The 27,483-nt window shown below is 41.4% G+C and overlaps 1 protein-coding gene across 1 annotated transcript in view; it reads right to left on the bottom strand.

Annotated features, from left to right (window-relative positions):
* AK5 (adenylate kinase 5) overlaps window positions 1-27,483 on the bottom strand; it is a 275,978-nt gene that overhangs the window by 38,628 nt on the left and 209,867 nt on the right. Inside the window, exons 9-10 of the mRNA XM_058658212.1 lie at window positions 15,815-15,857; window positions 12,529-12,573 (exon numbers count right to left, since the gene is read on the bottom strand). Of these exons, the coding sequence (XP_058514195.1) occupies window positions 12,529-12,573; window positions 15,815-15,857 (88 nt within the window). The remainder of the gene's footprint in view (window positions 1-12,528; window positions 12,574-15,814; window positions 15,858-27,483) is intronic.

The following is a 27,483-nucleotide window of genomic DNA, read 5'->3' as shown; positions in this document are numbered from 1 at the left end:
TGCAGAATAAGTTCCTGGCTCCTGGCTATGGACTGCCACAGTCCTAGCTGTTAAGGGCACGTGGTGACTGAATCATTGGATGCGAGTGTCTGCCTCTCTCTTTCTTTGCCCTTCAAAATAAACTAACATAGAAAAATGCATGATATAATTTTGATAAAAATTGAAAAAACAGATGTGTGGAAAAAACTAAGAGGAATATAAATTAAAATAGAGCATTTGCCTAGGCATTGGGATTCGGAGTAGTACTTCGCTTTTGCTGTTGTTGACACATGTTTTCTACAATTATGATGTGTTTTTCCTATGAAAGGAAAATAAACACTTAAAAATAAAAAATAATTCTTACGAGAGGGGGTGGGGACCCAAAGTTGGAAGCAGGCAAGGACCAGAGAAAGCTCCTCTCCCTAGTCCCGAAGGAAGTTTACTGTTCTTCTGTTTCTGTGGACCGCTCAGGGATCCTGGTTGTTCTGATGACCTTGGAACCTGCAAGGCAGGATTTGGGCTTCTTCCATCCCATGCGGTAGATCCAAATGGGGGTGGTTGGCCTCAGAGTTCTTGGTCTCTGAAGGCATTCCATTACCCCGTGGTCTCCTTGGCAGTAGGGATGTAGTCCTCGGTGCTCCTTGGTGAGGATCTGGGAGTCTTCAAGATTGGGATAAAAGCCTCCTCCTTTCCGCCTGCTCCACTCTGGGGTCCCCCCCTGCTCTATGCGTATGACCTCCTGTTAAGAGGTTGTTAGGATTACTCCTGATTCCCCCATATGCCTTTGTAGTTTTGCTATTGTCTAATGCTAATTTGCGTCTGTTGTCTATGAGTTACCAGTTATGATCTTGATAGGTTATATTTCCCATCTTCCTCATACCTTCTAGGGTGATGTAAGATTTCTCTGCTCTCCCTCCCCATTTCCAAGTATCATGGGGCCTTACAAGTACATTAGGTTTTACAATTCTTTGATGTAGATCATAAGCAATCTGCCTCATATCATTGGTTACTTCACAATATCTTATTGCATGAGATATAGGCTGTTTGGGGTTGAAATATTATTACTGTTTTTCAGATTGACATCATTTCACAACAGCCACATTGATCACAGCAACAATAACAACAACAACAACATCAACAACACATTGCAGCACCCTGATAAAATAATGTGCCACCGAGTAAGCAACACATGCTTAACTAAAAGGAAACACAGAAGTCTCTTGGGAAAGATGATGCCATCATATACTTCATGAGCACTGGACTTTATGCTTGGTAAATACCTCCAATGAAAGAATGTCAACTGAATTTGAACTATGGAAATGCAACAAGGTGGAGCAATCCACCGTGGGGGGAGGGTTTTGGGAGGGGCGGGGGGAATCCCAGTGCATAAAAAAGTGTATCACATAATGCAATGTAATTAGTTTTTTTAAAAAAAGGAAGTGCAATAAAAATATATGTTTAAAAAAAATAATTCTTGCCGATTTGTTTCAGAGGAAGTTTTGGTTGCATGGGGGGAGTGGGAAATACAACAGTAGAATCAGTTCATTCATTCCTTTAGAATCTATAAGACCTGTATGTTGTGTTAAGCACTGAGGACACAGGATAAGAAGACATACCCTGCTCTCAAGTAGCTTCTAACCCACACAGTAACAGTAGCAGCCAGATCATTTTAACTGCTGGAAGGTGTGGATCATTAGGAAAGGTGCATACATCGACAACAGCTTGAATGTTGGAATCACATGTTGCAAACTCAATCAATCCCATCATGTGTTAGTAGCACTTGGAGGTAGATATTTATTTATTCATTCATTCATTCTTGTAGAAGGTGGATGTTGAGGAATGGTTGGGTCATGAGGATTCTACTCTCTTCACTGTGTGGATCCTTCATGGACTAGTGAGCTACTGAGAGTGTGGCTTTGTTACGGTTGGCCTGCTGGTTCTGAGCACCATATGCTGCTCAGGATTCTGCTAGTCTCCAGTAACAAGTCCATTGAACGTAGACTTCTCAGTTTCCAAATTGTAGAAAATAGATGTCTTTTGCTTGTAAATGACTCAGTTACTGATATTCTTCTACAGAAAGAGATGATGGACTATGATAATGTCTTCATATATTTGAAGGGCTATAATGATAGAGAAAGCTGACTTGTTCTGCATTTCTCTGTAGAGCAGGAGAACTAACCAACTAACTAAATAGTGAATGATTTGGGTCCAGTGTGATAGCTTAGTGGCTGAATCTTCACCTTGCATGTGCCAGGATCCTCTGTGGCTACCAGTTCAAGTCCCAGCTGCTCCACTCCCCATCCAGCTCCCTGCCTATGGTCTGGGAAAGCACTAGAGGATGACCTAAAGCCTTGGGACCCTGGCCCATGTAGGAGGCCTAGGGGAAGCTATTGGCTCCTGCCTTTGGATCAGCTCAGATCTGGCCATTGCGGCCACTTAGCGAGTGAACCAGCAGATGGAAGATCTTTCTCTGTGTATCCCCTTCTCTCCGTAAATCTGACTTTCCAATAAAAATACATAAATCTTTAAAAAATAGTGAACATTTTGACAGCAGGTGATTCATTCTTAGGAAGACTGATCCAAGGACAGTCTCTGTCACCTGTAACTCTCTCACCTGTAAGGAATACCAAGCATATCTATAACTTCATAGTAAAAGACACAGGATATGTTTTGACATCATGTGCTTTAAGGGGAACCTCAGTGATGGTTCAAGGTGCTTTTACAGATCAAAATTTTTGCCTTTTTGAAGTTAAAATAGAATTTCACACAACTGAGAGAATCATCGCTTGGGCACTCAGATCTGCTTCAGTGATGTTTACTTGATGTTTTGTATTTGTTTTCAGATGTCCATAGCTAGATACATGGGAAGAAAGTAAAACGGAAAAATTGAAGCTCTTATGTTTATAGTTGCGGCAAAATCTCTCATCCACTGTCCTCCTACCACTTCCTCCACAATTTTGTGTTTTTCCTTACATATCTACAGATGTTTTACAGAGTAGACTTTGAAGTCTGAGAATCTCGGGTCTGTTTCCCCACTCTGCCACTTAAAAGCTACATTACCTTAGCAGCCTCAACTTCATCTATAAAAGGGGGAGGAATGTGAGCACTAATGATTGATGTTGCCTTTACTGTATGGTATTCAGAGCACAATAAATTGCTTGTTTCAATCGTATTATTATTATTAAGTAATTTAAATGAATATTGGGGGTTCTAAAATGGAGATTTTGATGTACATAATTGCTTTTACAGTCCTGTTCTTTGGTGCTATGTCTATATAAAACATCGCCAATGAAAATAATTGTTAATACTATGCTAACTCTTTGCTGCTAAACTTGATGTGAACAGAGAACAAATACTGTTTTGCTATTTTAAAATAATTTCATGGGGCTGGCATGGTGGTGCAGCAGCCTAATCCTCCACCTTGTGGGGTTATCATCGCATATGGGTTCTGGTTCTTGTCCTGGCTTCTCCACTTTTGATCCAGTTCTCTGCTTATGGTTGGGAAAACAGTATGAGATGGCTCAATGCACTGGGGCCCTGCATCCATGTGGGAGGCCCAGAAGAAGCTCTTGGCTGTCAGCTTCAGATCAGCTCAGTTTTGGACATTGTGGCCCTTTAGGGGAATGAACCAGCACGGAAGTCTTTTTCTATCTCTCCTTTTCTCGATGTGAAAAGCTGCCTTTCAAATGAAAACAGATAAATCTCTACAAAAAGAAATAAGAGATCATGGAAAAATAAAAAAGAATTTCAGAGAGAAAGGGCACACAGAACAAGAGGCTGGGCATTTCCCTCTTCAGTGTTAGAACCTACCAGAGTCTATAGCATCTGCCAACAACCACTGATCAATCTCAGTGGGTCTTTGAATAAGCAAAAGAGGCTCTTTAGTGAACAGGGCCTAGAGATGTAGAAGTGATTCAATGGCTAATCAGCATGGGGGCACAGACAAGAGACACCTGCCATTTCCTTGAGTGCCTTTAACCTCTGGAGAACAGACTAAGTACCTACAACTTCATCAGGAGGCTCAGCTGGTGAGTTTACAGTGCTTCCAAAAAGACACCAATCAATGGGGAGGGACACAATGAGTGCCAAGGCTGCAGTCACTCGCTGTGCCTTGGCCTCATTTCTTTGTAGCAGTACTTGCCCTTCTGGACAACCTTTAATTAATCCAGCAACATTCCTTTCTTAGAGGAAATAATTAAAAATATGAAAAAAGGCTCCAAATTCTGTGTGTCATGTAGTGTTTTAAGAACTGTTTGGTGTCTATTGAATTAACAACTGAGCAAAATCAGCTCTTGATAAAGGTTTATTAATTTGGTTTATTAAATAAGAAAGTGTTCACTCTAACATTACTTAGAGGCTTTTTGTGGTTGTGGGGTTTACATAATTAAGGAGGTTCACAAGTGTCCACATTTTTCCAAAGTTAAAAAACATCTCATTGAGGCTTCCTTGATTCTGAATGGCTTGAACTTTGCACCTATGGGTGTTGAGCTTGGGTAACTGTGAAAAGGCTCCTCAGTGTGTGCACTCTTGTTGTGGGAGGGAGCTGTGGGAGTGTGTCTATGTAAGCAGTAGGGTCAAAGGCTTGGGAATCACATGAAAGGTTGTTTCTCTGTGTGAACGCATCTGTATTAGTCAGGGTTCCCAGATAAATGGCTTATATAGATCTAGAAGAGCAGGTTTATAGTGGGAAACCGTACCCCAGGAGGCATCTAAAACTAGGGCAGGGGCAGCTGGAGACACAGCTCTATCTGAATCTAGATCTGAGAACCTGGAGGAACACTGGTATATGCTTTGGAGTCTTAAGACTCAAGCTCTCAGGATTCTGATGTTCAAAGGGAGTTGAAAACAGATGACAGAGCAGAGAAAGAATTCATCTTTCCTCTTCTTTTTGGTTCTGCGTAAGTCCTCAATAGATTGAATGGTGTCTGCCATATTGGTCAGGAGAGATCTTCTTACCCCAGCCTATTGTTTCAGATGCTAATCTCTTCTGGAAATACCCTCACATCTCTCCATGGCATCCCTTAATCTAGTCCAATTCACCTCTAAAATTAACACACCGGTTGAGCTTCTCTATGCTTGATATCATATTACAGTGCAAGCGCTGTGCTCCCTTTGGCAGTACATATACTAAAAACTGGAACAGTGGAAGCACAAAGTCTAATCTGAGATTTCTTTGCTCAACTTAAGAGATTCTTATATTCAAAGTTCAGTCTCTCTATCAGGGCTATCCTCCCCGCTTGAAGGATTTTTTTTGGCTGTTCCCTCAACCTTGATTCTTCCTGATGCTGTGCATCCCTTGAGGTGCACCCACTTGCTCTCCAGCCCCTGGGGTTCCCAGATTCATGACTCTCTGATCTCTGCTGGCACATGAACAGGCTCCTTACAGGCATCCTTGTACCACTGAACACAGAGATGTTCAGATTGTGCAGGGCCCAGACCTCAGAAAACAGGGCTTTCAGTTGATGTGCCCATTTTTCTGATCCCATTGCCTGCATTTGTCAGGTTACCTGACTTTAAAAAAACAGGTAACAACAAGGCACAAGTGCCTTCTGACGTCTGAGATACTAACTTCGAAGTTCCTCTCTGTGCCACTTAACACTTCCCATCAGAATTAAGCACAGAATGGTAGTCTTCAAAGTCTGATCCACGGACCCTGAAAGTTTCTGTTTTGATTATAACACTAAGATTATTTGCCTTTCTTGGACACTGAAGAAGCAATGATTGAAAAATTGTGGCACACCAAGACGGTGGCATCTAATGTCATTATATTATTGGCATCGAGTGTTGTTGGCATCTCTCCACGGCATTCTGTGCTGCTGACATTCTGTACTGTACTGGCCGTTGTATTTATTTTCACTACCATGTGCTTGTGGGGAAAGAAGGCAACAGAAAAACAAAATGTCAATGTTCCTTCAGAACATCTTTGATGGAACATTGAAAAAGATGTATTTTTACTTGGTTTCGATCCTTAGATATCCAGTCATTTTGCTATTTTATGGGAAGTGCACTCGATGCACGTTGATATCCTTTGGAATCATGATTTCCTGAGGAAAAGTGAAGGTGGGATTGTCTGCTGCTGACCTAGTTGCTTTTTCGAATTAAACATCATTTCTCATTTTTGAAAGGTCATTTAATAGTCAAACTGCAGTTCCTTAGACTTGAGTATCTAGTAGAAATTTTTTTGAAAATAAATGAAATCTGTCACTTCAAGAGAAGCCGCCAGTAGCATTTGTGGCTAATGTGAAAAGGCAGCTTTCAAGCCCAGATCCTCCACGTGCAGGCAGATTATTTAACTTTCTAATGCCTTACTTGAAAAGTGATGTGACAACAGTACCTACTCCATATGGCAAGTGCAAACATTGAGTGATATATTATTATAAGGGGCTTTTTGTAGTGCCTGGTAAAGCTAAATGCTTAGTAATATTGGCTTCTATTACAGCTACATGTAGTTAAAAAAGTCGGACTCTTTCAACCACACTTAATCCAATCAAAAATCTGTAATTCCATCAAAACTGCTCCTACTGAGCTCCAAGTACATATTTCTAAAAATTAATTTATAGTTCTTTAGTAGTAAGGCTGTAATGAAATGACAACTGTGAAATAATTATTAGTATTGAAATACTGAATTTTATGCAAGCATTCTCACTTCTCTGGTTCAGGAAAAGAAACAAGATTATTTCTGCAGGGATTAAAATGAACACAAAATATTGTTAGAAAGCCTCACATGGCTCACCTTTTAAAAGCGTTTTTTGGGGGCTGGTGTTGTGGTATAGCAGGTGAGGGTGCCACCTGTGGGGCCAGAATCCTGTATGGGCACTGGTTTGAGAACCGGCTGCTCCACTTCCTATCCAATTCCCTGCTATTGTGCCTGTGAAAGCAGCAGAGGATGGCTGCTGCTCTTAGGCCCCTGCCAGCCACATGGGAGACCAGAAGAAGCTCTGGACTCCTGGCTACAGCCTGGCCCAGCTCTGGGCATTATGGCCCATCAGGGAGTGAATCAGCAGATGGGAGATCTCTCTCTCCTTTTCTCTTTGTAACTCTGCTATTCAAATAAATACATATTTAAGCATATTTTGAAAAAAGCAGTTTATCCCAATAATGACAATAATGTACACATGGCCATCTGTGCTCCCGGCATTTGAAAGCTCTGGGCATTGAATAATGTCTTGATCATTACATCACTAACACCCACATCACCTGAAAAGTCATGTGTGCTTTATATGCTGAAGCACTTCTCCCAAGGCTTTGAATATGAATCATTTCACCTTTGGGACATAGGAGGTGGTGAAAAATGGGGAAGGAAAAATGAAGCCAAAATAGATTGAATAACAGTGAGATGATAATCCAGAGAATGAAAGAAAAAAAGGAAATAAATGTACTGCAAAGGGTTGAGTAAAGCCTTAGGAGCCTGTTAGTAGGGCATAATGAGGCTATTTAAAGGGCAGTTGTACATTTTAAAATATTATTTTCTGCTTCTAGCAATGATGGAATCCCAGTCTTACACACCAGCACTGGTTCTTACATCTTTTGTGTGAACACCCCAAGCCCATCAAACCTTTTCAATTCTTTTGATCATGTGGTCCTACCTCACAGATGGCTCCTCTGTCCTTTGAAAACTGTTTCTCCATAATCAGTCACTAAGCTGCTTTCTTGACACAGAGCTGGCAGCCACATAATATTCAAGGCCAACTGTGTTCACTCTTGCCACCTGTTCCTTTGTGAGATGGCACCTTTGCTCTGGTCAGTATTGTCACCTGCCTCTGCTTTGAATTGTCACCTTCACAACAGCTCCTTAAGGGAAAAAGTTGCTCTTGTCTGTTTTCTGTGAGAAGGTGGCAGCAACATGGAGAGAGTAGCGTCTGATTAGATCATGATTAACCTGGGAACCCTTGTGCAAGCAGCAACCACTGCAACCAACCATTGCCTGTCAGCTCTGGTCTAGGAATTCCCATCGTTGTTTCAGTTGTTATGGAAACAGCTCATACTACTTTTAAAAACGGAATTCATTATTCCAACCAACCATTTTCTGTCCTGGTCATTATAAAGTATTCAGGTCAGTAACACAGGCACAAGGGGTGAAGGATCCCAGAGATGGAAGGTTGGTGATTGGAAAGAATTCTGGGGGAGGCAGAACTTACACCTGACCTTGGGGCATGATTAGATAGGAGACAAGATATTTCAAGTGAAAGGACTGCTGAAAGTGGTTTGAGAGAGAATGGGGAGCTTAAGGCTGACATGAGAGTGTAGTGGAAAGTGGGAAAAACACACCCAGGAGCCAATCAGAAGAGAGCTTTGAGGCCAGTCAAAGGAGTCTGGATCTTTCTGTGGACAATGGAGGACTGGAGGACACTTTAAAACAGAGAAACAGTGTGTTACGAATACTTATTTTGTCTTATGGACAACAGTTTAGGCCTTGATTGACAGTACAACCCCACTGTGGTTCTTCTACACTCCAAGACAACTATCTGGAACGCAAAAAATTTAGTCATCTGTTCTTCCAGCCATAACCATTAGTGTTCTGCTAAAATCAGTGGGCTCCTCTTTATTAAAACGCATCAAAACAGCCCTGGGTGGGTCAGTAACATCCTGAGTAGTTTAATGAGCTTCAGAGTGACATGCAATAATGCAGTCTCCGAGGCTGCCATCTGTTGGGGCGGGGAGGCTTGAGAACTACGGCCTTTAATTTCCAGAATGAAGAGTAGTCACCATGTTTGAAGGAGGCATCCCAGGAGGTTGTTCCAATTCAAAAATCCTAGGAATCCACTGACTATTTCCTCTCTATCAACACAGCATTCTATCCTCTTTGCCGACTTTGGCCTCTGCAACCTGTTTTCTACCCTGCTGGCTGGCCCTGCAAAACCTTCAGACTGTCAGCATTACAATTCCTCAATGACTGTTTCAAAAATCAGAGCAGCACATACTCTGGGGTGAATATCATGAGATGGGGAGAAGTAAGCAAACTCCTGACCTTGTGTGCTTATCCCTAAAACAGGGCAGGAAAAACCTGACAGCATGAAAGGGGAATCTCAGTTTCACCTAGGAGTAACTAAGTTGGGCTTTTCTCAGAACTTTCAGGTTAATATCTTGGGCTGGTTCGGCCTTGGTAGAAGTGTGGCCCAGAATTCTCTTACCCTGCTGTGTAAACCCCAATCCTTAAGATCCATCGGATAGGTTTCCAGGTCTTAGATGATGACAGGATCACTGCTTCAGAGATCAGTGTCCTACTTTGGAAAAATACCAGTGATCGTAGTCAAATCCACAAAAGAGACTGCAGCTTTCCTATAAGCTTTAGATGTTCCCACGTTTTGATGAATATTCCAATGGACTGAACAAGAAGACTGGAGAAATATGCTGAGACTAGCAAGAGGCTTAGCCGTTGAAAAGAGCACCACTGAGCCCGGTGCAGTGGCCTAGAGGCTAAAGTCCTCGCCTTGAAAACGCCCCGGGATCCCATATGGGCGCCGGTTCTAATCCCGGCAGCTCCACTTCCCATCCAGCTCCCTGCTTGTGGCCTGGGAAAGCAGTCGAGGATGGCCCAAAGCTTTGGGATTCTGTACCCGCGTGGGAGATCCGGAAGAGATTCCTGGTTCCCGGCTTCGGATCGGCGCAGCACTGGCTGTTGCACTCATTTGGGGAGTGAATCATCGGATGATCGGATGGAAGATCTTCCTCTCTGTCTCTCCTCCTCCTCTCTGTACATCTGACTTTGTAATACAAATAAATAAATCTTAAAAAAAGAGAAAAGATCACCACTGACAAAGTGTTCAGATTCTGAAAGGAGGAGTCTCTTACCCTCCTCACGGACAAAATACACTGGTCATGTATTCTCCCAGTGATGCTGATCGAACTAGCAACTAAAAATCCTAGCAGGCTACTGAATCTCTTAGGCTGTGGGTCAGGATGTAAGCCACTGTTTAAAAACCACTTTTTTTTTTTTTTTGCACTAGCATTTTGCATCTCTTTAGAAATGCCGCTGTAGAAGCTATACTGATGGTATGTTTAACTGGTCTTGTGTGCTGCTCTTTGCTGCTATCCTCAACAGACATCCCTCTCAATGTAAATTTAATCATCCACCTTAATAAATCCATCATAATATATATGTTTAAAAGGGCAGTCACATCAGCTTGTATTCACAATTGTTTTGTACCTTTTACTGTCCATAGATAACATCCAACCTTTTTAAATTAGAATAGTGAAATACAGGTTTGGTTAAACTTTTAAGAAAAACCTTTTGCTCAGAGCAACAGCTGTGAAACCGATCTGTACAATCAAGCTTTGTTTAATGTCCTAGGTTTTACATCCTGTGATCTGACCTGAAGGACATAGGTCTTAGAAGTCAGCTAAGTAGATGTCATTAGTTGTGCCCAGACTGAAGCCACAGTTGGAAATACAGTTCAAAATTCAGCTGTGTGTGCTTAACAATGGCCAGATCTAAAAGGGTATTACTGCTAGAGAGAGCAACAAAATCACAGAACATGCTGTACTATTTTTGAAAGCTTTTTTGGACTGCATTATTAAGAACACAGATTTCTACAAGATAATAAAGGGCTCCTACTTTGAACTCCTAGAGATCAAGTTTAAAGTATCTCTCCTTTTCTGAAGTAGGCTTCCAGTGTAAAGGCTGAACAGAAATGTATCATACATTGTCTATGGTCCGGATGCCAAGTAAATTGCTTTAACATTACATGGAAAGGGGAATTTTGGTAAGCTGTTGCAAATTGACTTTCTTTTGAAATTATGATGTTGAGCTTCTCATCAATCAGGGCTATAAATAATACATTTTTCTTTTTCTAAAAAGAATGGGAAACATTCAGTTCCCAAGCCTAAGATCCACTAAAGGCAAGCAGATGAGGAGGCAGCAAGGTGGGGCTTCCTCTGCTTGAGAGCTGCTGCTCTGAACCAGCCTTAGTTTGCCCTCAGCCCTTCTGCTGGCCCCATCGCCCCCCTGGTCTCTGCTGCAATGTCACCTCTTTAGGGAAGCCTTTCTGGTCACCCTCTCTAAAGTAATCACCAGTTAAGCTCTGAACACTTGCTTTAGGTTGTCTCCTATGTCAGCTCTTTGCTTCTTTCCCAAACACTCAAGGATTGTGACACACGAGGTATTCTCGTTGTTGATATGGAAGTCTGTGAATCCTGCTCACTGCGCAGCAGAGTTCAGTATTTTATACATATTTGTCAGACAGCTGACACTGAGTCAGTGTGAGTTCAGGTTCACAACCCGGAGTGGAGTGGTCGAGTGGGGAGAACCCTGGGGATGAGAAACTATTGCCATGAACCCTGAGTCTCTCTGGCCCCAGTTGACTGAGCTTGATGCGTGACTGTGCTTTTATGGTGCTGGAAACCATTCTTTCCTCACTTATTGAGGAACAGTGGATCTTTTCATTATTTCCGAATATAAATAGATACTTTCTGGAAAAGGTGCAGGTTGTATATTAACTTTTTGATCTATTTGGATGAGCAAAGGAAAAAGTGTTGTATTTTGAGACATTCTCTGTGCATTTTTAAGTGCTGCCCAACCAGTTCCATTTATTTCCATGAGGATAGCTATAAATCTGGTCCTCATATTCATTCTCTATGGATATGTTTCCTAACATTCCCAGGTCTTACTTTTCTCATCTAAGTAATGAGTATGTAATGGCATACATACCACCCCCCTGCACACTGTATAGGGATTGAATGTGATAACATGGAACACAGTAGTAACTAAGAAGATGCTCACTAACCCCAACTGTGTTTAAACCCCAATCAGGGGCCCGGCAGTGTGGCCTAGCGGCTAAAGTCCTCGCCTTGAACACCCCGGGATCCCATATGGGCGCCGGTTCTAATCCCGGCAGCTCCACTTCCCATCCAGCTCCCTGCTTGTGGCCTGGGAAAGCAGTCGAGGACGGCCCAATGCATTGGGACCCTGCACCCGTGTGGGAGACCCGTAAGAGGTTCCTGGTTCCCAGCTTTGGATCGGCGCGCACCGGCCCGTTGAGGCTCACTTGGGGAGTGAATCATCGGATGGAAGATCTTCCTCTCTGTCTCTCCTCCTCTCTGTATATCTGACTTTGTAATAAAATAAATAAATCTTCAAAAAAAAAAAATAAACCCCAATCAGTTTATTAATGGGTTTCACTGCGTGTGGGCATTAAACGAATTGTATCTTACTCTTGCCTGTGTAGAACACAGGGATGACTCTTGAGAATGACTTCAACACGTGGCAATGATGCACTTACTTTAGGAAAGAGGTGATCAGCAACCAGACGGGAAAGCTGAGTGTTAGATGTCAACATACTTCATCTTACTTACCTTCATGACGTGCTGTACTTCCTTTTTATTGTAGAGCTAACCTCAGGGTTTGGATCTCTTTAGAGTCCTACTTTTTCTATGCCAAAAGGCACCATGCTAAAAGCACCATAAATTGCATTAAAGAAAGCATCAATCTATAATCCTTTGGGTGCTATTTTGACCCAAAAAGGGGATGTGACTTCACAACAGGGAACAGTCTTCTCACCGCCAGGCTGTTATTAGTAGCACTTGAATCAGAAAATATGAAGACTTACTCACCCATCATGAAAATGATTTTACACTTCCTTAAATCTTCCACGAAGCCTTCAGAAATAAGAATAATTTAAGTTATTGGCAAGAAATACTATATTGAGACCTTGCTTTTATTCTTGTGCTGGAAAAACCCCAAATCTTGTAGTTTCATTTGATAAGGAAGCTTCAAATTGATTATGACAGTAATAACCATTTCAGCCTTATTTTTGAACCCAGGTATCAATTTTAATTTTAACACGCACTGCCAATTTTAGGTAGTAAATTCAACCCTTAGACAGCATGAACTGCTAATGAAGCTAGTTTTTAAAATCATTTAAAAGTCTTCCTAAGGATCTCAGTTTGATATTATTTCACATTTTAAAAAAACATTTCAATCTCCTTTTAAATAAAGAGAGGTTAAAACACAAATAGAGTATCCAGGAGGCAATGTGTAAAAATAAGTATTATTTACAACAACTAGTGCCATTTTCCACTTGCAGTGATGGTACAAGATTTCATTTAAAAATAAATGCATTTAAATAACAATGAGTCAACTTACTGATGAGCACCAGGTAAATACTATATTATATGGACAACACAGAGATAAAGTTCACCAGGGTTGTGTAATGAGGTCTGAATTGTTGAAACTATTGCTTAAGGAAAAGTCATTATTCATGATAGGAACAATGGGCAAAGCATCAGTCTCCTGGGGTTTGTGTAGCCTTGACACATCTCCAAATGCCACCGGGTATAACAGGAAGACCTGGGGGATGGAGAGGTAAGTCCCATTTCTTGTCCTGCCATTAATTGCCTTGAAACAGGCAAGTGATACCTGTTCCTTGAACTTTAGTCGCTCCAACTGTAAAATGAATGGGTTAGACCTAACCGTCTCCAACATCTCTTTTGATTCAAATATTTATGATTCTGTGGTCTCATAAATGAATGGTCCACATAAAGAAATAACTTTATCCCTAGGTAAAAATTATGATATCATCATTGTTGTATGTTTCAGATGTTTTTAAACGGAAATGTGAATCTGAGAGAGGAGCTTGGATGAAGATGAGCGCACCTGAAGGGGTGATGACAGCTGGAAATCTAGAATGAGAGAGAGAGAGAGAGAGAGAGAAAGAGAGACGGAAATGAAGAATTGGGATAAAGAGAGGAGAAAGAACTGGACATAGGGTGAGTTTGAGGTTTTTGAAACTACATGGATTTCACGCTGAAGGATACATGATACATTTTTGTTTCCTTTTAATCCAACAGGTGCTCCCATCTCTTTACACAGCAGTCCATTGTGAGTGGAAAAATCTTATCTGGAGTTACCCATTAGAGACAGATTTACTGGTGCTCTGATAAGGGCTCACATGGAGTTTTCATTCTCTTTAGTTTGCAAGCTGAGTAACTTGAACTGATACACAATCTAGGCATATGGCATGGCAATTATTGTTTTTTGTTTTTATGGCATGGTGCATTTTATTTCAATAATAAAAATTTATTTTAAAATCACTGACTGTATATTTGGGGACAGAATTGTGGTATAGTGGGTAAAGTCCCCCTTACAATGCCAGCATCCCATATGGGTTGAGTTCTGGTTGCTTCACTTCTGATCCAGTTCCTTGGTAATGTGTCTGGGCAAAGTGGAAGATGACTTAAATGCTTGGGACTCTGTATACACATGGCAGAGCTAGATGAAGTTCCAGGATCCTGGCTTCTGTCTAGCTGCTGTGGCCATATGGGGACTAAACCAGCAGATGGAAAAATCTCTTCTTCCCTCTGTAAATCTGCCTTTCAAAGGAATATAATAAGTCTTCTAAAAAGTAGTGTATTCATATAAGGTAGCCATTAAAATATGTTAATAGGTTCTTTAAAGACATGGGAACATGCTTATGTTATAATATCTACAAAAATGTTGAGATATTTGTATACAGCTATGTAAAAATAGCAAGACATACAGAACACTGGAATCAGTATAGTCAAATGTCAACCAGGATTTGATGGCTCTTATTATCTACCTAAACTTTTTTTTCATGGTAATATGTGTTAATTTTTAAGCAGGAAAATGAGGAAACTCATTATGACATCATCATCCTCTATCTAGATGAAACTGAGTTGATAATTTGCACTGATTAAGGTGACAGCTATAGCATGGGTGTTTAGGTGGCTTTCCCATCACAATGATGTCATTTGCTGATTGCGATGTATACTGCTATTGTCAATACCAGTACTTCATCAACCACCTTTATTATGCTCATGGATCAGTGCAAGAGTAGAGCAAGGACTAATCAATCAAGTTCAGTCATTTACTTGTATGTGATTATAGTCAACACAAAAATATATTTCTGCAAACTATAATCGTAACAACTGTCATTTCAATATAGAAATGCTGGGCGTGTATTTTACCAAATCCAGTCATGATCCCAATCTTTCTTTAGTCAGCCCCAAATTCACATTTATTTATTTTCAGATGTGCATATAGGTAATTATGAAGATGTTTTTAGTTTTTGCAGGATAATATGACAAAAAATTATAAAGCAGTATAACCTTGGTACATAAGGTCAGGTCCAAATGGGACACTGCAGAGTAGTAGATATTTCTTTAAAAGATTTATTTATTTATTTGAAGGCAGAGTTACATAGAGATCTTTCATCTGCTGGTTACTTCCCAAATGGCTACAACCAGCTAAAATTAGGCTGGTCAGAAGCCAGGAGCCAGAGCTTCTCCTATCCCATGTGAGTACAAGGGCTCAGGCACTCAGCCATTTTTCAGCTGCTTTGCCAGGCACATTAGAGGGAACTACATCAGAAGAGTAGCAACTGGACTTGAACTGATGCCCATATGGGTTTCTGGAACCTAGGTTACAGCTTTATCTGCCACACCACAATGCCAGCCTCAGAGTAAAATTATAATACAGGAAAAAGAATTTCATGTGTCAGTGAAGTTAGAAAGCTTTGCTTTTGGGGGAGCTCTGCTATGTTACTCTATGTATGAATCCTGCAGTGGAGATTGAGTGTTAAGCACTTCCCAAACACAGTAGATGGCGCCTCCTTTTTGCATCAGGCATCGTGGGAGTCATGTTCTCAGGGTAGGCAGGAATCACATCTCTTAGTAATGTGTCCCTTTGGTTCTTTTCATAGACCAGAATGAGGCATCTGCACAGAGTTCCGCTCTTAGACACAACCCTGGCTGGGGGAGGATACATGCTGTTGTTAGTGTACTATTCCTTTGATTATTCAGCAAAATGAAAGAAACAAACAAAAAGGCATGCTCAAAGCAAGTAGCATAAAAACAGATCTGATCAGCAAACGAAACTCACCTCCCGTTGTGTCCTCTCCAAATAGATTTAATTGGTTATTTCCCTGTAAATGATCACAGTAAAAATCAGATACTTAAATACTAACCAGCACTAGGATACATAAACTTCTACACAACTCCGCAAAAATTGAGCTTTCAAACAGTTCTACACCAGGCAAAATTCTGTAGTGGATTCCAGGTGTTAAGTTGCTGATGATCATATAATAGTAAGGAACAGAGCTCATATGTCACCCTGGACTATCTGTCTCTCTGGTCTCTGAATGGGTGCAATATTCGCCCCTCATTTTCTTGGTGCATAAGCTGTCAGTACACCAAAAAATGACTTAAGAAGACAAAAGTGTTTGATATTAGAGTGTATTGAAGATATGATCACAGTTGTGCTACCAAAAACTCCATTATTTGAAGCTGGGTTTGGCAAACTTTCCAAAAGCCAGATCCTAAGTGATTTCAGTAATGTGAACCCTATAGTCTCCAGTGCAACTGGCTACAGCTAGTAGCCTCAGTGAGCAGGACCTAAGGGACACTGAAGTGAGTAGCTGATCCTAGCTCCTGCCTTTAAAATTCCATTTTATTTTATTTTATGTTTTTTAAAAATTTTTATTGGAAAGGCAGTTTTACAGAGAGAAGGAGAGAGAAAAATCTTCTGTCCATTAGTTCACTCCCCAGGTAGCTGCAAGAGCTGGAGCTGAGTTGATCCAAAGCCAGGAGCCAGGAGCTTCTTGTAGGTTTCCCACACAGGTGCAGGGTCCCAAGACTTTGGGACATCCTTGACTGCTTTCCCAGGCCACAAGCAGAGAGCTGGATGGGAAGTGGGATATGAATTGGTACCCATATGTTATCCCAGTGTGTTCAAGGTAAGCATTTGGTCACTGTGCTACCACATTGGATCCAAAATTTCATTTTATTTTAAAAATTAAGTGGAAGTTGCACTTTCCTTGGTGGTTGAGGACAAATTTAGAACAAATTTTATTCATTTTTAGAGGGTTCTAACTTTGACTTTACTATCTTGACTAGATGCAGAACTAGGAAGGTTACCCACAAAAATGAAAAAAAATCAATTTTATATATTTCTACTTTATTTTCCAAAAGGGATTTATACATTTTTGGTTAACTTGAAACTGCACATATTTATGGGACACAGTGTGACATTTGAAGACATTTACACAACATGTACTGATCAAATTATACAGTTACATTTAGTGAGAATTTCCATTTCCACCCATGTGTTTATCTATCTCATTTTTCCATTCCACCAGTCTTCACAGGTAACAACAACTGAAGTTTCTTTTCAGGAACCTGAAAATCAGCTTCCAGATATCCAGTGAAGTGATTACACTTCAATGTACATATATACTCTTATGATCTCTATTTTTACACAAAAGCATATTTTTATGCGAGACATATTTATGTTTAGTATATAAACAAGGCTACTTCAAAAATTCACAGAGGAGTGTGTATTTACTTAGAGCTATACAGGCTGATTAAGATGGCTGAGTTCTGGGTTCAACACCTGGTGAGAGCTGTCAATTCCAGCTTCCTGGTAACGCCTATTTTGGCAGACAGAAGGTAATAACAGGTTCCAGTCACTCACGTGGGAGACCCAGATTGAGTTCTCCATGCCCGGCTTTAGCCATGCCCAGTTTTGGCTGTTGTGGGTCTCTGGTCGGTGAAGCTGCAGATGAAAGCTCTCTCTGGCTCTATGTCCCCGTCTCTGTCTCTTGCACAAATTTAAAGAATATTTATGGCCTGGCGCGGCGGCTTAGCGGCTGAAGTCCTCACCTTGAACGTGCCAGGATCCCATATGAGCACTAGTTCTAATCCCGGCAGCCCCACTACCCATCCAGCTCCCTGCTTGTGGCCTGGGAAAGCAGTAGAAGACGGCCCATAAGCCTTTGGCCCCTGCACCCATGTGGAGACCTGGAGGAAGCTCCTGGCTCCAGGCTTTGGATTAACTCAGCTCCAGCTGTTGAGGTCACTTGGAGAGTGAATCATTGAATGGGAGATCTTCCTCTCTGTCTCTCCTACTCTCTATATATCTGAATTTGCAATAAAAATAAACATATCTTAAAAAATATTTAAGAAGTTTATGGGAAATTAAGTTTAAAGATGTTTATTTCAGTGCAAAAGATCCATGCATTATTTTTTCATAATACATTTATCCTTGAACTTTTGGAAAGCTTTTCATACTAATCTATAATATACTGGTTTTTCATTTGTTTTTTCACCTATTAACATATCCTGAAAAAGCTTTCCTCATTAACATGGAATATTCTTGGTTGCACAGTATTGTAGTAAATGTATAGTCCTACTGTGTTTTTTTTAAAAATAATCCTTTATTGATGGATTGTTGAGTTTTTTTTTTAAAAAAAATTTCTTTTTTTGAAAGAGTTACAGAGAGGAAGAGGCAGAGGCAGAAAGATAGAGAAGTCTTCTGTCCAATGGTTCACTCCCAAATGGTTGCAATGGTCCCATGCCTGGGGCAGGCTGCAGAAACCAGGAGCCAGGAGGTCCATCTGTGTCTCCCATGTGGGTGCAGAGGTCCAAACATCTGAGCCATCCTCTTCTGCTTTCCCAAGGACATCAGCAGGAAGCTGAATTGGGAATGGAAAAGCCTGGACTTGAATGGGTGCTCTTTAGTGATGGCAGCACTGCAGGTAGTGGCTTAACCCATTATGTCGCAGTACTGGCCCAGAGTTGTTTCCAGGCTTCATTTTTGGAGAAGTGGCAGAGTGAATTCATGTGCATAAGTGTCATTTCATGTATATATATTTCTGTAGGACAAATCTTGAAAGGGGAGACTGAGAAGGCAAAGTGTACACTTATCTATAATTTTGACAGTTTGTTTTTTGCCCAACTTCTCCCCACACTGATCGTATCATTTTGCTCTGGCTGGCACTTTACATATCCTTTTGGCTTTAACTCACTGCAAGAGTCAGTTAAATGAAGGCATGTGGTTTAGCTAACCCTCCCTTGAGGGAAACTGCCTTGGAAACACTGTTTAAAGATGGAGTTGGCATCCTTTCTGGAGCATACCTCTCCAGGGCAACTTTACTGGATGCTTTCTGAGATTTGCCTGTGCATTTAGAGTTATTCTAGGAGAGAGAAAAACTTTTAATAGGATGGTTGGTAAGAGACACATTTGCATTAATTAATTCCTTTCTGTGAATAGACATCAATTATACCACCATCAGCCTCCTCATCAATTCCCATGTTGAAGGCAGCACACTTTGGAGCTGCATAGTGGGACCCTCAATCCAACCCTCTTCAGATGAGGAAGTTGATGATAGTAAGACCATGTGAGGGGACAGTGGCCATGCCGTAAAGTCCTTGGTGATACCATGGATGGGATGGAGATCATACCTCTTCTCACGTTGCTTACCCTGTTAGATTTGGTTCCATCGGCAGAGCCACAATAGTGGATGCTGTTCATGCCCCACTCTGTACCTGGCTGTGATACCTGTTCCCCAGCTGCTGCTAAGAGTTCACAGCCATCTAGCTCCTGTCCGGAGTTGTTCTCTGGAGCTCCAGCTGCAGGATCAGACTGAAGCTCAAATGCAGCCAGGACCATATCTTTGCTCATTTCTTTCTGGGCTCCTGCATTCCTCCTCTTTTCCTGAGAACATACACTTGTAGCTTGCATAACAATCCTCATCTCAGGCTCTGCTTCTAAGGAAGCCAATCTAAAACAGGAGCTATTGGAAAAAATTGGTATGCTTGTCCACATGTAACTGCATCATAAGAGACTCACCATGTTTTATGGAAAAGGAGTATTGAATCAGAATCTGCTTACCATGCAACAGTGATGGAATATAGTCAGGGGAAACCACGGAGTCCTCTCCCTCACTGTTGATACTCATTTATATTACCAGACTTACACTCACCTTGTAGGCTAAGCTGTGTCTCATCTTTCTTGCATGAGAACATGATGCTTTGGGAATTTGTGGTTAATCTGAATTAATAAAACAGTGTACTACATTATAAAAGGGCCTCTTTCACCTCATCTGGCTTCTTGAGCCTGACCTGTTTTTATCTATAGCCTTTTATTCTTTTTGTGCAAATGTTTTAAATGAGCCCCAGTTTTATTTCCATTAGTTTGTTGATAATGAACAGGTTTCTGGGACATAGACACCTCAGTCACCAATAGCCTGCAGCTGGGAGTGGGGTACTCTGACATGAAAGCCCCACTGAATGGGTGTTTAACTGGGTAGCACTGTTTTGTGTTGGCTTTCAATGAATCTCCTGGTTCTAGTGTGAAATCTTTTGTTAATAAACTTTGCCTGGTATCTTTTTGTTCTTAAAAGATTTATTTTACCCGAAAGGCAGATCAGAGAGAAAGATTTTCCATCCACTGGTTCATTCTCCTAGTGGTCACAATGACTGAAGCTGAGCTGATCCAAAACCAGGAGCCAGGAGCCTCTTTCGGGTTTTCCATGTGGTGTAGGGTCCCAAGGCTTTGGACCATCTGCTACTGCTTTCCCAGGCCACAAGCAGGGAGCTGGATGGGAAATGCAACAGCTGGGGTGGGAACTGGCACCCATGTGGGATGCTGGTACTTGCAAGATGAGGATATATCCAACTGAACCAGTGTGCCAGGCCCATCCTAGTATTTTAAACTCACAAGTAAGCATTCGCCTACACATACCCAGAGGTCAATGAAAAGCGTTTCTGATCTTGGCGAAATGAGATGCTACTGGAGGCACCAAGTTCTATTTCTTTTCCAAAGCCTACTACTTTCTGCATGAAAGGTCTGACAAGGAGCGGCTCCCTCCCCTCCTCCTGAGGACACAGGAGAAAACAAAAACAAAAACAAAAACAAACCTGGGATCAAGATGGCGGAATAGGGTAAGGACACGTTTATACAGACGGAAAAACATTTAACCAGGATGAAGCAGAGAGGACATATTTCAGGTAATACGAAAGGACAGAACAACAGCAGAGGGGTACCTGGAGACTGACAGACACAGGAAAGCAGCGGACACAACGGTGTGGTGTTGCAGAGACTGATATTCCAGCACGGCAATCTGAACTCCACAGCAGCCGGAACTCCACCAGCAACCAGGTGGGAAGGGACTTTCACTGGGAGCTCCGGTAGTGAACCCAGACAAAGAACTGTCCGTTCTGCTGGTCCGTTTGATTTGACCAGGAGCAGAGACAGAGCAGCAGATCTCAGACAGGCAGTGCGAAAGCAGAGTGGATTTCACAGCCCAGTCAGCTCCCTAGAGCCGAACTGGGTGCCATTTTGCATAAGGAGGAAAGGGAGAGGGAGAGGACGGAGCATGCGCTGAGCTGCGAGTGAGCTCATTTCTGTCTGGGTGAACTGCAACGACGTGGCATTCTACGGGTTCCACTCAGGGCAGATCTGGGATAGCCCTCGGATCTGATGGCCAGCAAATCAAGAACCTTAGTGGTTGTACAACAGGCGCCATTTTGGGCACTGTGGCAATAGCTTTGGTACTGCAGGGGACAACAGTGAACTGCGCATGTGCTGATCTCTCGAGAACTTGCTGAGGTCCGAGATTGCACTGGTCCCGCAGGAAAATAATACCGACTGTGGCATTGTATGGGTCAAAATAGGTCCGTGTGGCACCCAGACCTAATGTCCAACAGGTTCCAGCAAGATCAGTGCCACCACCAACCTAATTATATAGGACACCTGGTGTCTCTCTAATCCTGGGACCTGCTCCAACCGGAAGTGGGAGAAAGGTTGCAGAGACAATGGTGCAGCCTCACCACGGTATCACAGGAGGTGGTGAGTGGTGAGCCAAGAGCTGGGGCTGTGGAGACCACAGTGGAAATCTGACATAAGACCCCAGACCTGGAACTTGCTGGAGGATGTGGCACAAGTGGCTGCAAGAAAAGTTGTGTACCAACTGCAATAAGTAAAATCGCATTGTAGACCTGTGGGTGACACAGCTTAGAAACCTACCCCAAGGAGAAGACTCTGCTAACCAGAAGTACAATGATCAAGAGCAAAAGAAGAGACAAAGGCACAATGAATATTGCCGAAAACTCTCCTGCAAGGGGGCAAAACCCTATTCCAATCTCAGAATTAACTGAGGAAGACATCGAGAAAATGGGGCACACAGAATCCATAAGACTCATTTTAAAGATTCCGATTAACAATGAGAAGCTTATGCAAGAGTTCAAAGAATTTAAGGAAGCAATAAAGCAAATCAAGGCTGGTATATCAGAAATTAAGAACACAATAGAGCAAATTAAAAGTACAGTGGAGAGTCTCCAAAATAGAATGAAGCAAATAGAAGAAAGAATCTCAGAATTGGAAGGTATTTCCTGTCACCAGGGGGAAGCAAACAAAAAGCTGGAAGCAGAGCTGGATCAGGCCAAAAAAAGTATTCAAGAATTGAAAGACACTATTAAGAGGCCAAATATAAGAGTTATGGGAGTCCCAGAAGGTGCAGAAAGAGAAGCTGAGTTTGCAAACGTATTTAATGAAATAATAAAGGAAAATTTCCCTTATCTAGAGGAAGAATTGAGAAACAAGTTCCAGGAGGGGCACAGAACTCCCAACAGGCTTGACCAAAAGCAATCTTCACCATGACATATGATCATCAAGCTCTCTTCAATTGAACATAAGGAAAAGATCCTTAAATGTGCACATGAAAAAAATCAACTGACATATAAAGGAAAGCCAATTAAGCTTACAGGAGCTCTCTCACAGGAAACTCTACAGGCAAGAAGAGAATGGAGTGACATATTCCAGATTCTAAAAGAAAAAAAATTGTCGGCCTAGGATAACATATCCAGTAAAGCTTTCTTTTGTCTTTGAAAATGAAATAAAATTCTTCCACAGTAAAGAAAAGCTAAAAGAATTTGCCTCTTCCAAACCTGCCCTACAAATGATACTTCAAGATGTTCTCTTGACAAAGAGGAATAGCACGAAACAAAACCAAAGGCAAACAGGAAGAACATCCCAGTAAAATGACAACAGAAGACTAATCTAATGAACAACCCATTGCTAAAGTGACAGAACCAATGTAACACCCACGTATATTTAACTCTGAATGTAAATGGCTTAAGCTTAATCAAACATCATAGAGTAGTACACTTGATTAAAAAACAAAACCCATCTGCTTATTGTCTGGAGGAGACACACTTCAAGAAAGATTAGCGGAAACTATATCACATGGGTTTTGTTATTCTCTGTTAGTTTCATCTCTTCAAAACACTTCCTTCTGATTAAATCATTCAATGACTCGTATATCATATGGTAGCATCATTTTTTTCAAGAAGGTTCTTGACTTTCATTTCTTCAGCTACACATTAATCATTTAATCGCATGTTATTTAACTTCTTGGTGTTGTTAATTTCTTTTTTCTCCCTGATGTTGATTTTTTTTTTTTGTGGCTCTTCATTTAAGGGGATGTATAGTAGCTGTGTAATGGAGACTGTCATATCTAGTAACATGTCATTTAACTTCAGGCATTGTAAATTTCTATTTGTTGATTTTGTATCATGACTTTTCATTTAAGGGGATGTATAGTAGCTGTGTAATGGAGACTGTCATATCTAGTAACATGTCATTTAACTTCATGGCATTGTAAATTTCCTCTTTTCTTTCTATTGCTGATTTTGAAACATGACTTTTCATTTAAGGGGATGTACAGTAGCTGTGAAATGGAGACTAACATTCAGATGTGAGGATGTAGTATGGTATGCATTTCTGCTTCCAGACAAAGATGGACTTACAATGAAACTGTTTACTATTTCTTGACAATAGGATTCTGGACTCTCTGCCATTGTCCATGCCCGCAATGATGGACATATGACTGAGTATGAAGAACTATATGTTAGTAATGATATAGAGGAACTGGGGGGGGGGAGGGAACTGGGGAGAGGATAAGGGAATATGAAACTGTACTATAAAATAGTAAGAAGAATAATAAAATGTATAAAAAAACCCACAAACCTGGAACTTATGTCCCATCCACCTTCCTTTATACCTGAACCTCACTGCCCTAATCAGAGGCACACATGAGTGTGCATCCCTTTTAACTATGCAAACAATATTAAAAAGAAAATAAAAGATTTGAACAAGAAAGACACTGGCATTAGAATATCATTTGAATATGGAGACACCTGCATCCCATATTGGGGTGTCCGGTGTGAGTCTTGGCTCCTCTACCTGCAATTCAGCTTCCTGCTAATGCACACTCTGGTGGCTAGCAGGTGATGGCTCAAGTACTTGAATCCTAGCAACCTAGGTGGCAGACTGAAATGGAGATCTGTTCTGACTTTGTCCTGGCCCAGCCTGGATGAAGTTTCAGGCATTTACAAACTGAACTAGTGGATGTAGTATAAATATCAGTGAATGGGAGGTCTCGGTCTGTCTCTGCCTCTCAGATAAAGTGAAAACAAATGCAAAACAACTACCAAAAAAGGGTGTAGTATTACTTATGAAACTTCTGAAGGCTTTTATGGCCAGTCACTTGGGAGTTTCATCTTCAGTGAGGCTTTATCTGTGAGGAGCAACTCCAACAGTGGCCGGCAACACTGAGGAGACCCTGCCACCTTAGAAAAGCCTGCATCTTAAATACCTGCTTTCCCTAGGGCTCCACCTTACTAAGGCCCCACTTTTGTAAGCTTTGTGCACGTTAGACTTAAACTGCATTCTCTGCCACCCCCTCTACTTTAGCACACTGTACCTGGCCACCCTACCCATCAATCCCTGTATCCCTGGGGCCTGTATCCCTGGCCCCATCTACCAATCCCTCATGGCCTTGTGCTGCTTTGCTGCTCAGCACACAATTTCTCTCATCCTTGCTCTCCTTTCCTCCCCACTTCCCTTTTTGCGCCACCCTGCTGACCTTCCTTGGAGCCTCCTCCTGCCACTATGGCAGAAGTCCCCTTTCTTTTTTTTTTTAATTTCTTTTTTTTTTTTTAATTTATTCATTAGTTACATTGTATTATGTGACATGGTTTTATAGGTACTGGGATTCTCTCCACCCCTCCCCAAACCTTCCCCCCATGGTGGATTCCTCCACCTTGTTGCATAACCATCTCAGTTGAGATTCCCTCATTGCAAGCATATACCAAACATAAAGTCCAGCATCTTATTGTCCAGTCAAGTTCAATGGCTTCTTAGAAAGACCCTCTCTGGCTTGAAGGCAGAACCAGCAGAGTATCATCCCGATCAATTAAAAGCTCCAACATACCAGCAAAAATTTACATCATTATGGAATTAATTGACATAGTAATGAGTAACCAATATGTTAAAAATAAATGCGAGTTCTTAACCACATTCTGTGACCACCTCATTGACATTTCAATTTTAGTTTATACACAACATATAACATACATACATAACATAACATGTTATACATAACATCATATCATCTTAAGTTGAAGCAAACATGTAGTATTTAACCTTTTGGGATTGGCTCATTTCCCTTAGCATTATGGTTTCCAGTTTGGCCCATTTGGCCACAAAGAACTGCATTTTGTTTTTTTTTTTAATAGCTGAGTAGTATTCCATGGAGTAGATGAACCATAGCTTTCTTATCTAATCCTCTGCTGCATTTTGTTTTTTCTTTTTTTAATAGCTGAGTAGTATTCCATGAAGTAGATGAACCATAGCTTTCTTATCCAGTCCTCTGCTGATAGGCATTTTGGCTGCTTCCATGTTTTTACAATTACTGATTGTGCTGCTATGAACATAGGAGTGCATGTTGGTTTCTCATAAAACAGGTGTTTTGGATATATTCCTAGGAGTGCTATTGCTGGATCATACGGTATGTTGATTTTGAGTTGTTTGAATGCTCTCCATACTGATTTCCATAGAGGCTGTACCAACCTGCAGCCCCACCAGCAGTGGAGTAGGGTTCTCTTTCCCCCGCAACCTCACCAACAAGTGTTGTTGGTGTGTTTTTTCATGTGGGCCAATCTTACTGGCGTCAGGTGGTACCTCACTGATGTTTTAATTTGGATTTCCCTTATTGCCAGGGAACTTGAGATAGAGGGCTAATCTCCAGAATAAACAAAGAGCTAGAAAACAACCAAAACAAACAAGCCACTCAAGAAATGGGCAGACATTTCACGAAGGAACAAACCCAAATGACAAATAAACATGAAAAAACACTCAAGGAGTCCCGTTTCTTTTTCTCTCTCAGCTCTCTCTGTCTCTGCTTCATCCCCAAGGCCATGTGCCTCTGTTCTGTTTTCTCTACGCCTTTCTCGTGCGGTCCCTCTCTGCGCTGAATAAGGACCTCCTGTGTGAATCACTGAGTCTGCTGTCTTGGGTAAATGACAAAAATTAATTATAATATCTGAGAAAACTTAACCCTGTAACCACCAAGTTACACTGGCTGCTCGTGTGGCTGCTGCCAGTGCTACAACCTATGCGGTGTGGGTGTTCCATCCAGCTTGCCCCTTGTCACCCTAAGGGTGAAAGCTGAAAAAAATACACACTCACACACACACGACTTTCCATAGTATTAAACTAGATTTGGGGCACATAAAGTGGGGCACCAAATATTCTGCAAGGACAGAGATAGTATGAATACAGGCAGAGATTGTATATGAAAATTTCATTTATGGAAAATTTCATATATGGAAGCCAAGACAGAGCTCAATGACACAAATGGCAACAGAACCATGAATATCAGGTAAGTGATGGGGAGAAAGCTATCCACCCACTGAAGGGACATGTTCAAAACCTCAAGGTGGAATTCCTGGCTTTATGTGGAAACACAAATATGTTGTGTTTGTTTTCCCTCAAAGCAATTAGTAGAGCAAAAACAACCCACATTTTTTATTTCGATGTGTGAATGTGCAGGAAAACAACTGCTTTTGCAAGGCTGGATTCTGGCATGGTGATTGGTTGGAACAGCAGCTCACTGGTATGGGTGTGTGCTTTCCTTGGGAATTACCTCCTGAAGATAAAGATGTCTGATCTCATTTCCTTGAATTATTGAATTTTAAGTGGAGGAGATCAAAATGGAACAAGTTGGCATCACATGCAGGTTCACTAATATTAAGAAACTGTTCTTTAATTTGTTGTGATTGGCTAAGACATCAATTTCATGTGATACTGTCACAAGCACATCACATTGTTAACCTGCCATTTAAGTAGATCGAGCTTGACACCTGTGATTGTGTGTCTGCAGCTGTGACCTCGCTTGATCCCACTGCAGCCCCACAGAGGAACTGAGGGCCCAGTGTGTAGAGCTGCACCTGAGACTGCCATGTCCAGCAGGGGAGCTGAGTGCTGAAGTCAACTCTGGTACTGACTGGTGCTTCTTTCCCTAAGAAAATTCTCTTACTGCTGCTGGAAGTGGGGTTCATGTGTTCAGATATTCCTAGAGTCCTTTACTGGGATGACTTGACTTCTGAAAATGCTTTTAGAGACAAAATTAAAGTTCTCCTGGGAAGAAGGAAATCCCAGTAGATCTTTGATGGGGTCTTGTCCTGTTTCAGAGTAATTTCTTATACTTGGTTTATTTGGTGCAGAAAACTTTTTCCTCATAGTACACAGGTAAAATGTATTTTAGCAAAAAAAAAAATCTATACATGGCTTTCAAAAATTATTTTGCTCCAAAATAAAATCATACTTCCAATTCTGCTTTCCATGAACTTAAAAAAATACATTACTTATTTTTGTTGGAAAGGCAGATCAGATTAATGGAGAGAAGAAGAGACAGAAATAGCTTCCAT

This window comes from Ochotona princeps, chromosome 2, assembly GCF_030435755.1.
Source record: "Ochotona princeps isolate mOchPri1 chromosome 2, mOchPri1.hap1, whole genome shotgun sequence".
In the NCBI taxonomy this organism is placed as follows: Eukaryota; Metazoa; Chordata; class Mammalia; order Lagomorpha; family Ochotonidae; genus Ochotona; species Ochotona princeps.
Note: the sequence above shows the minus strand (reverse complement) of the source record. Positions and strands in the feature narration are given on the sequence as shown.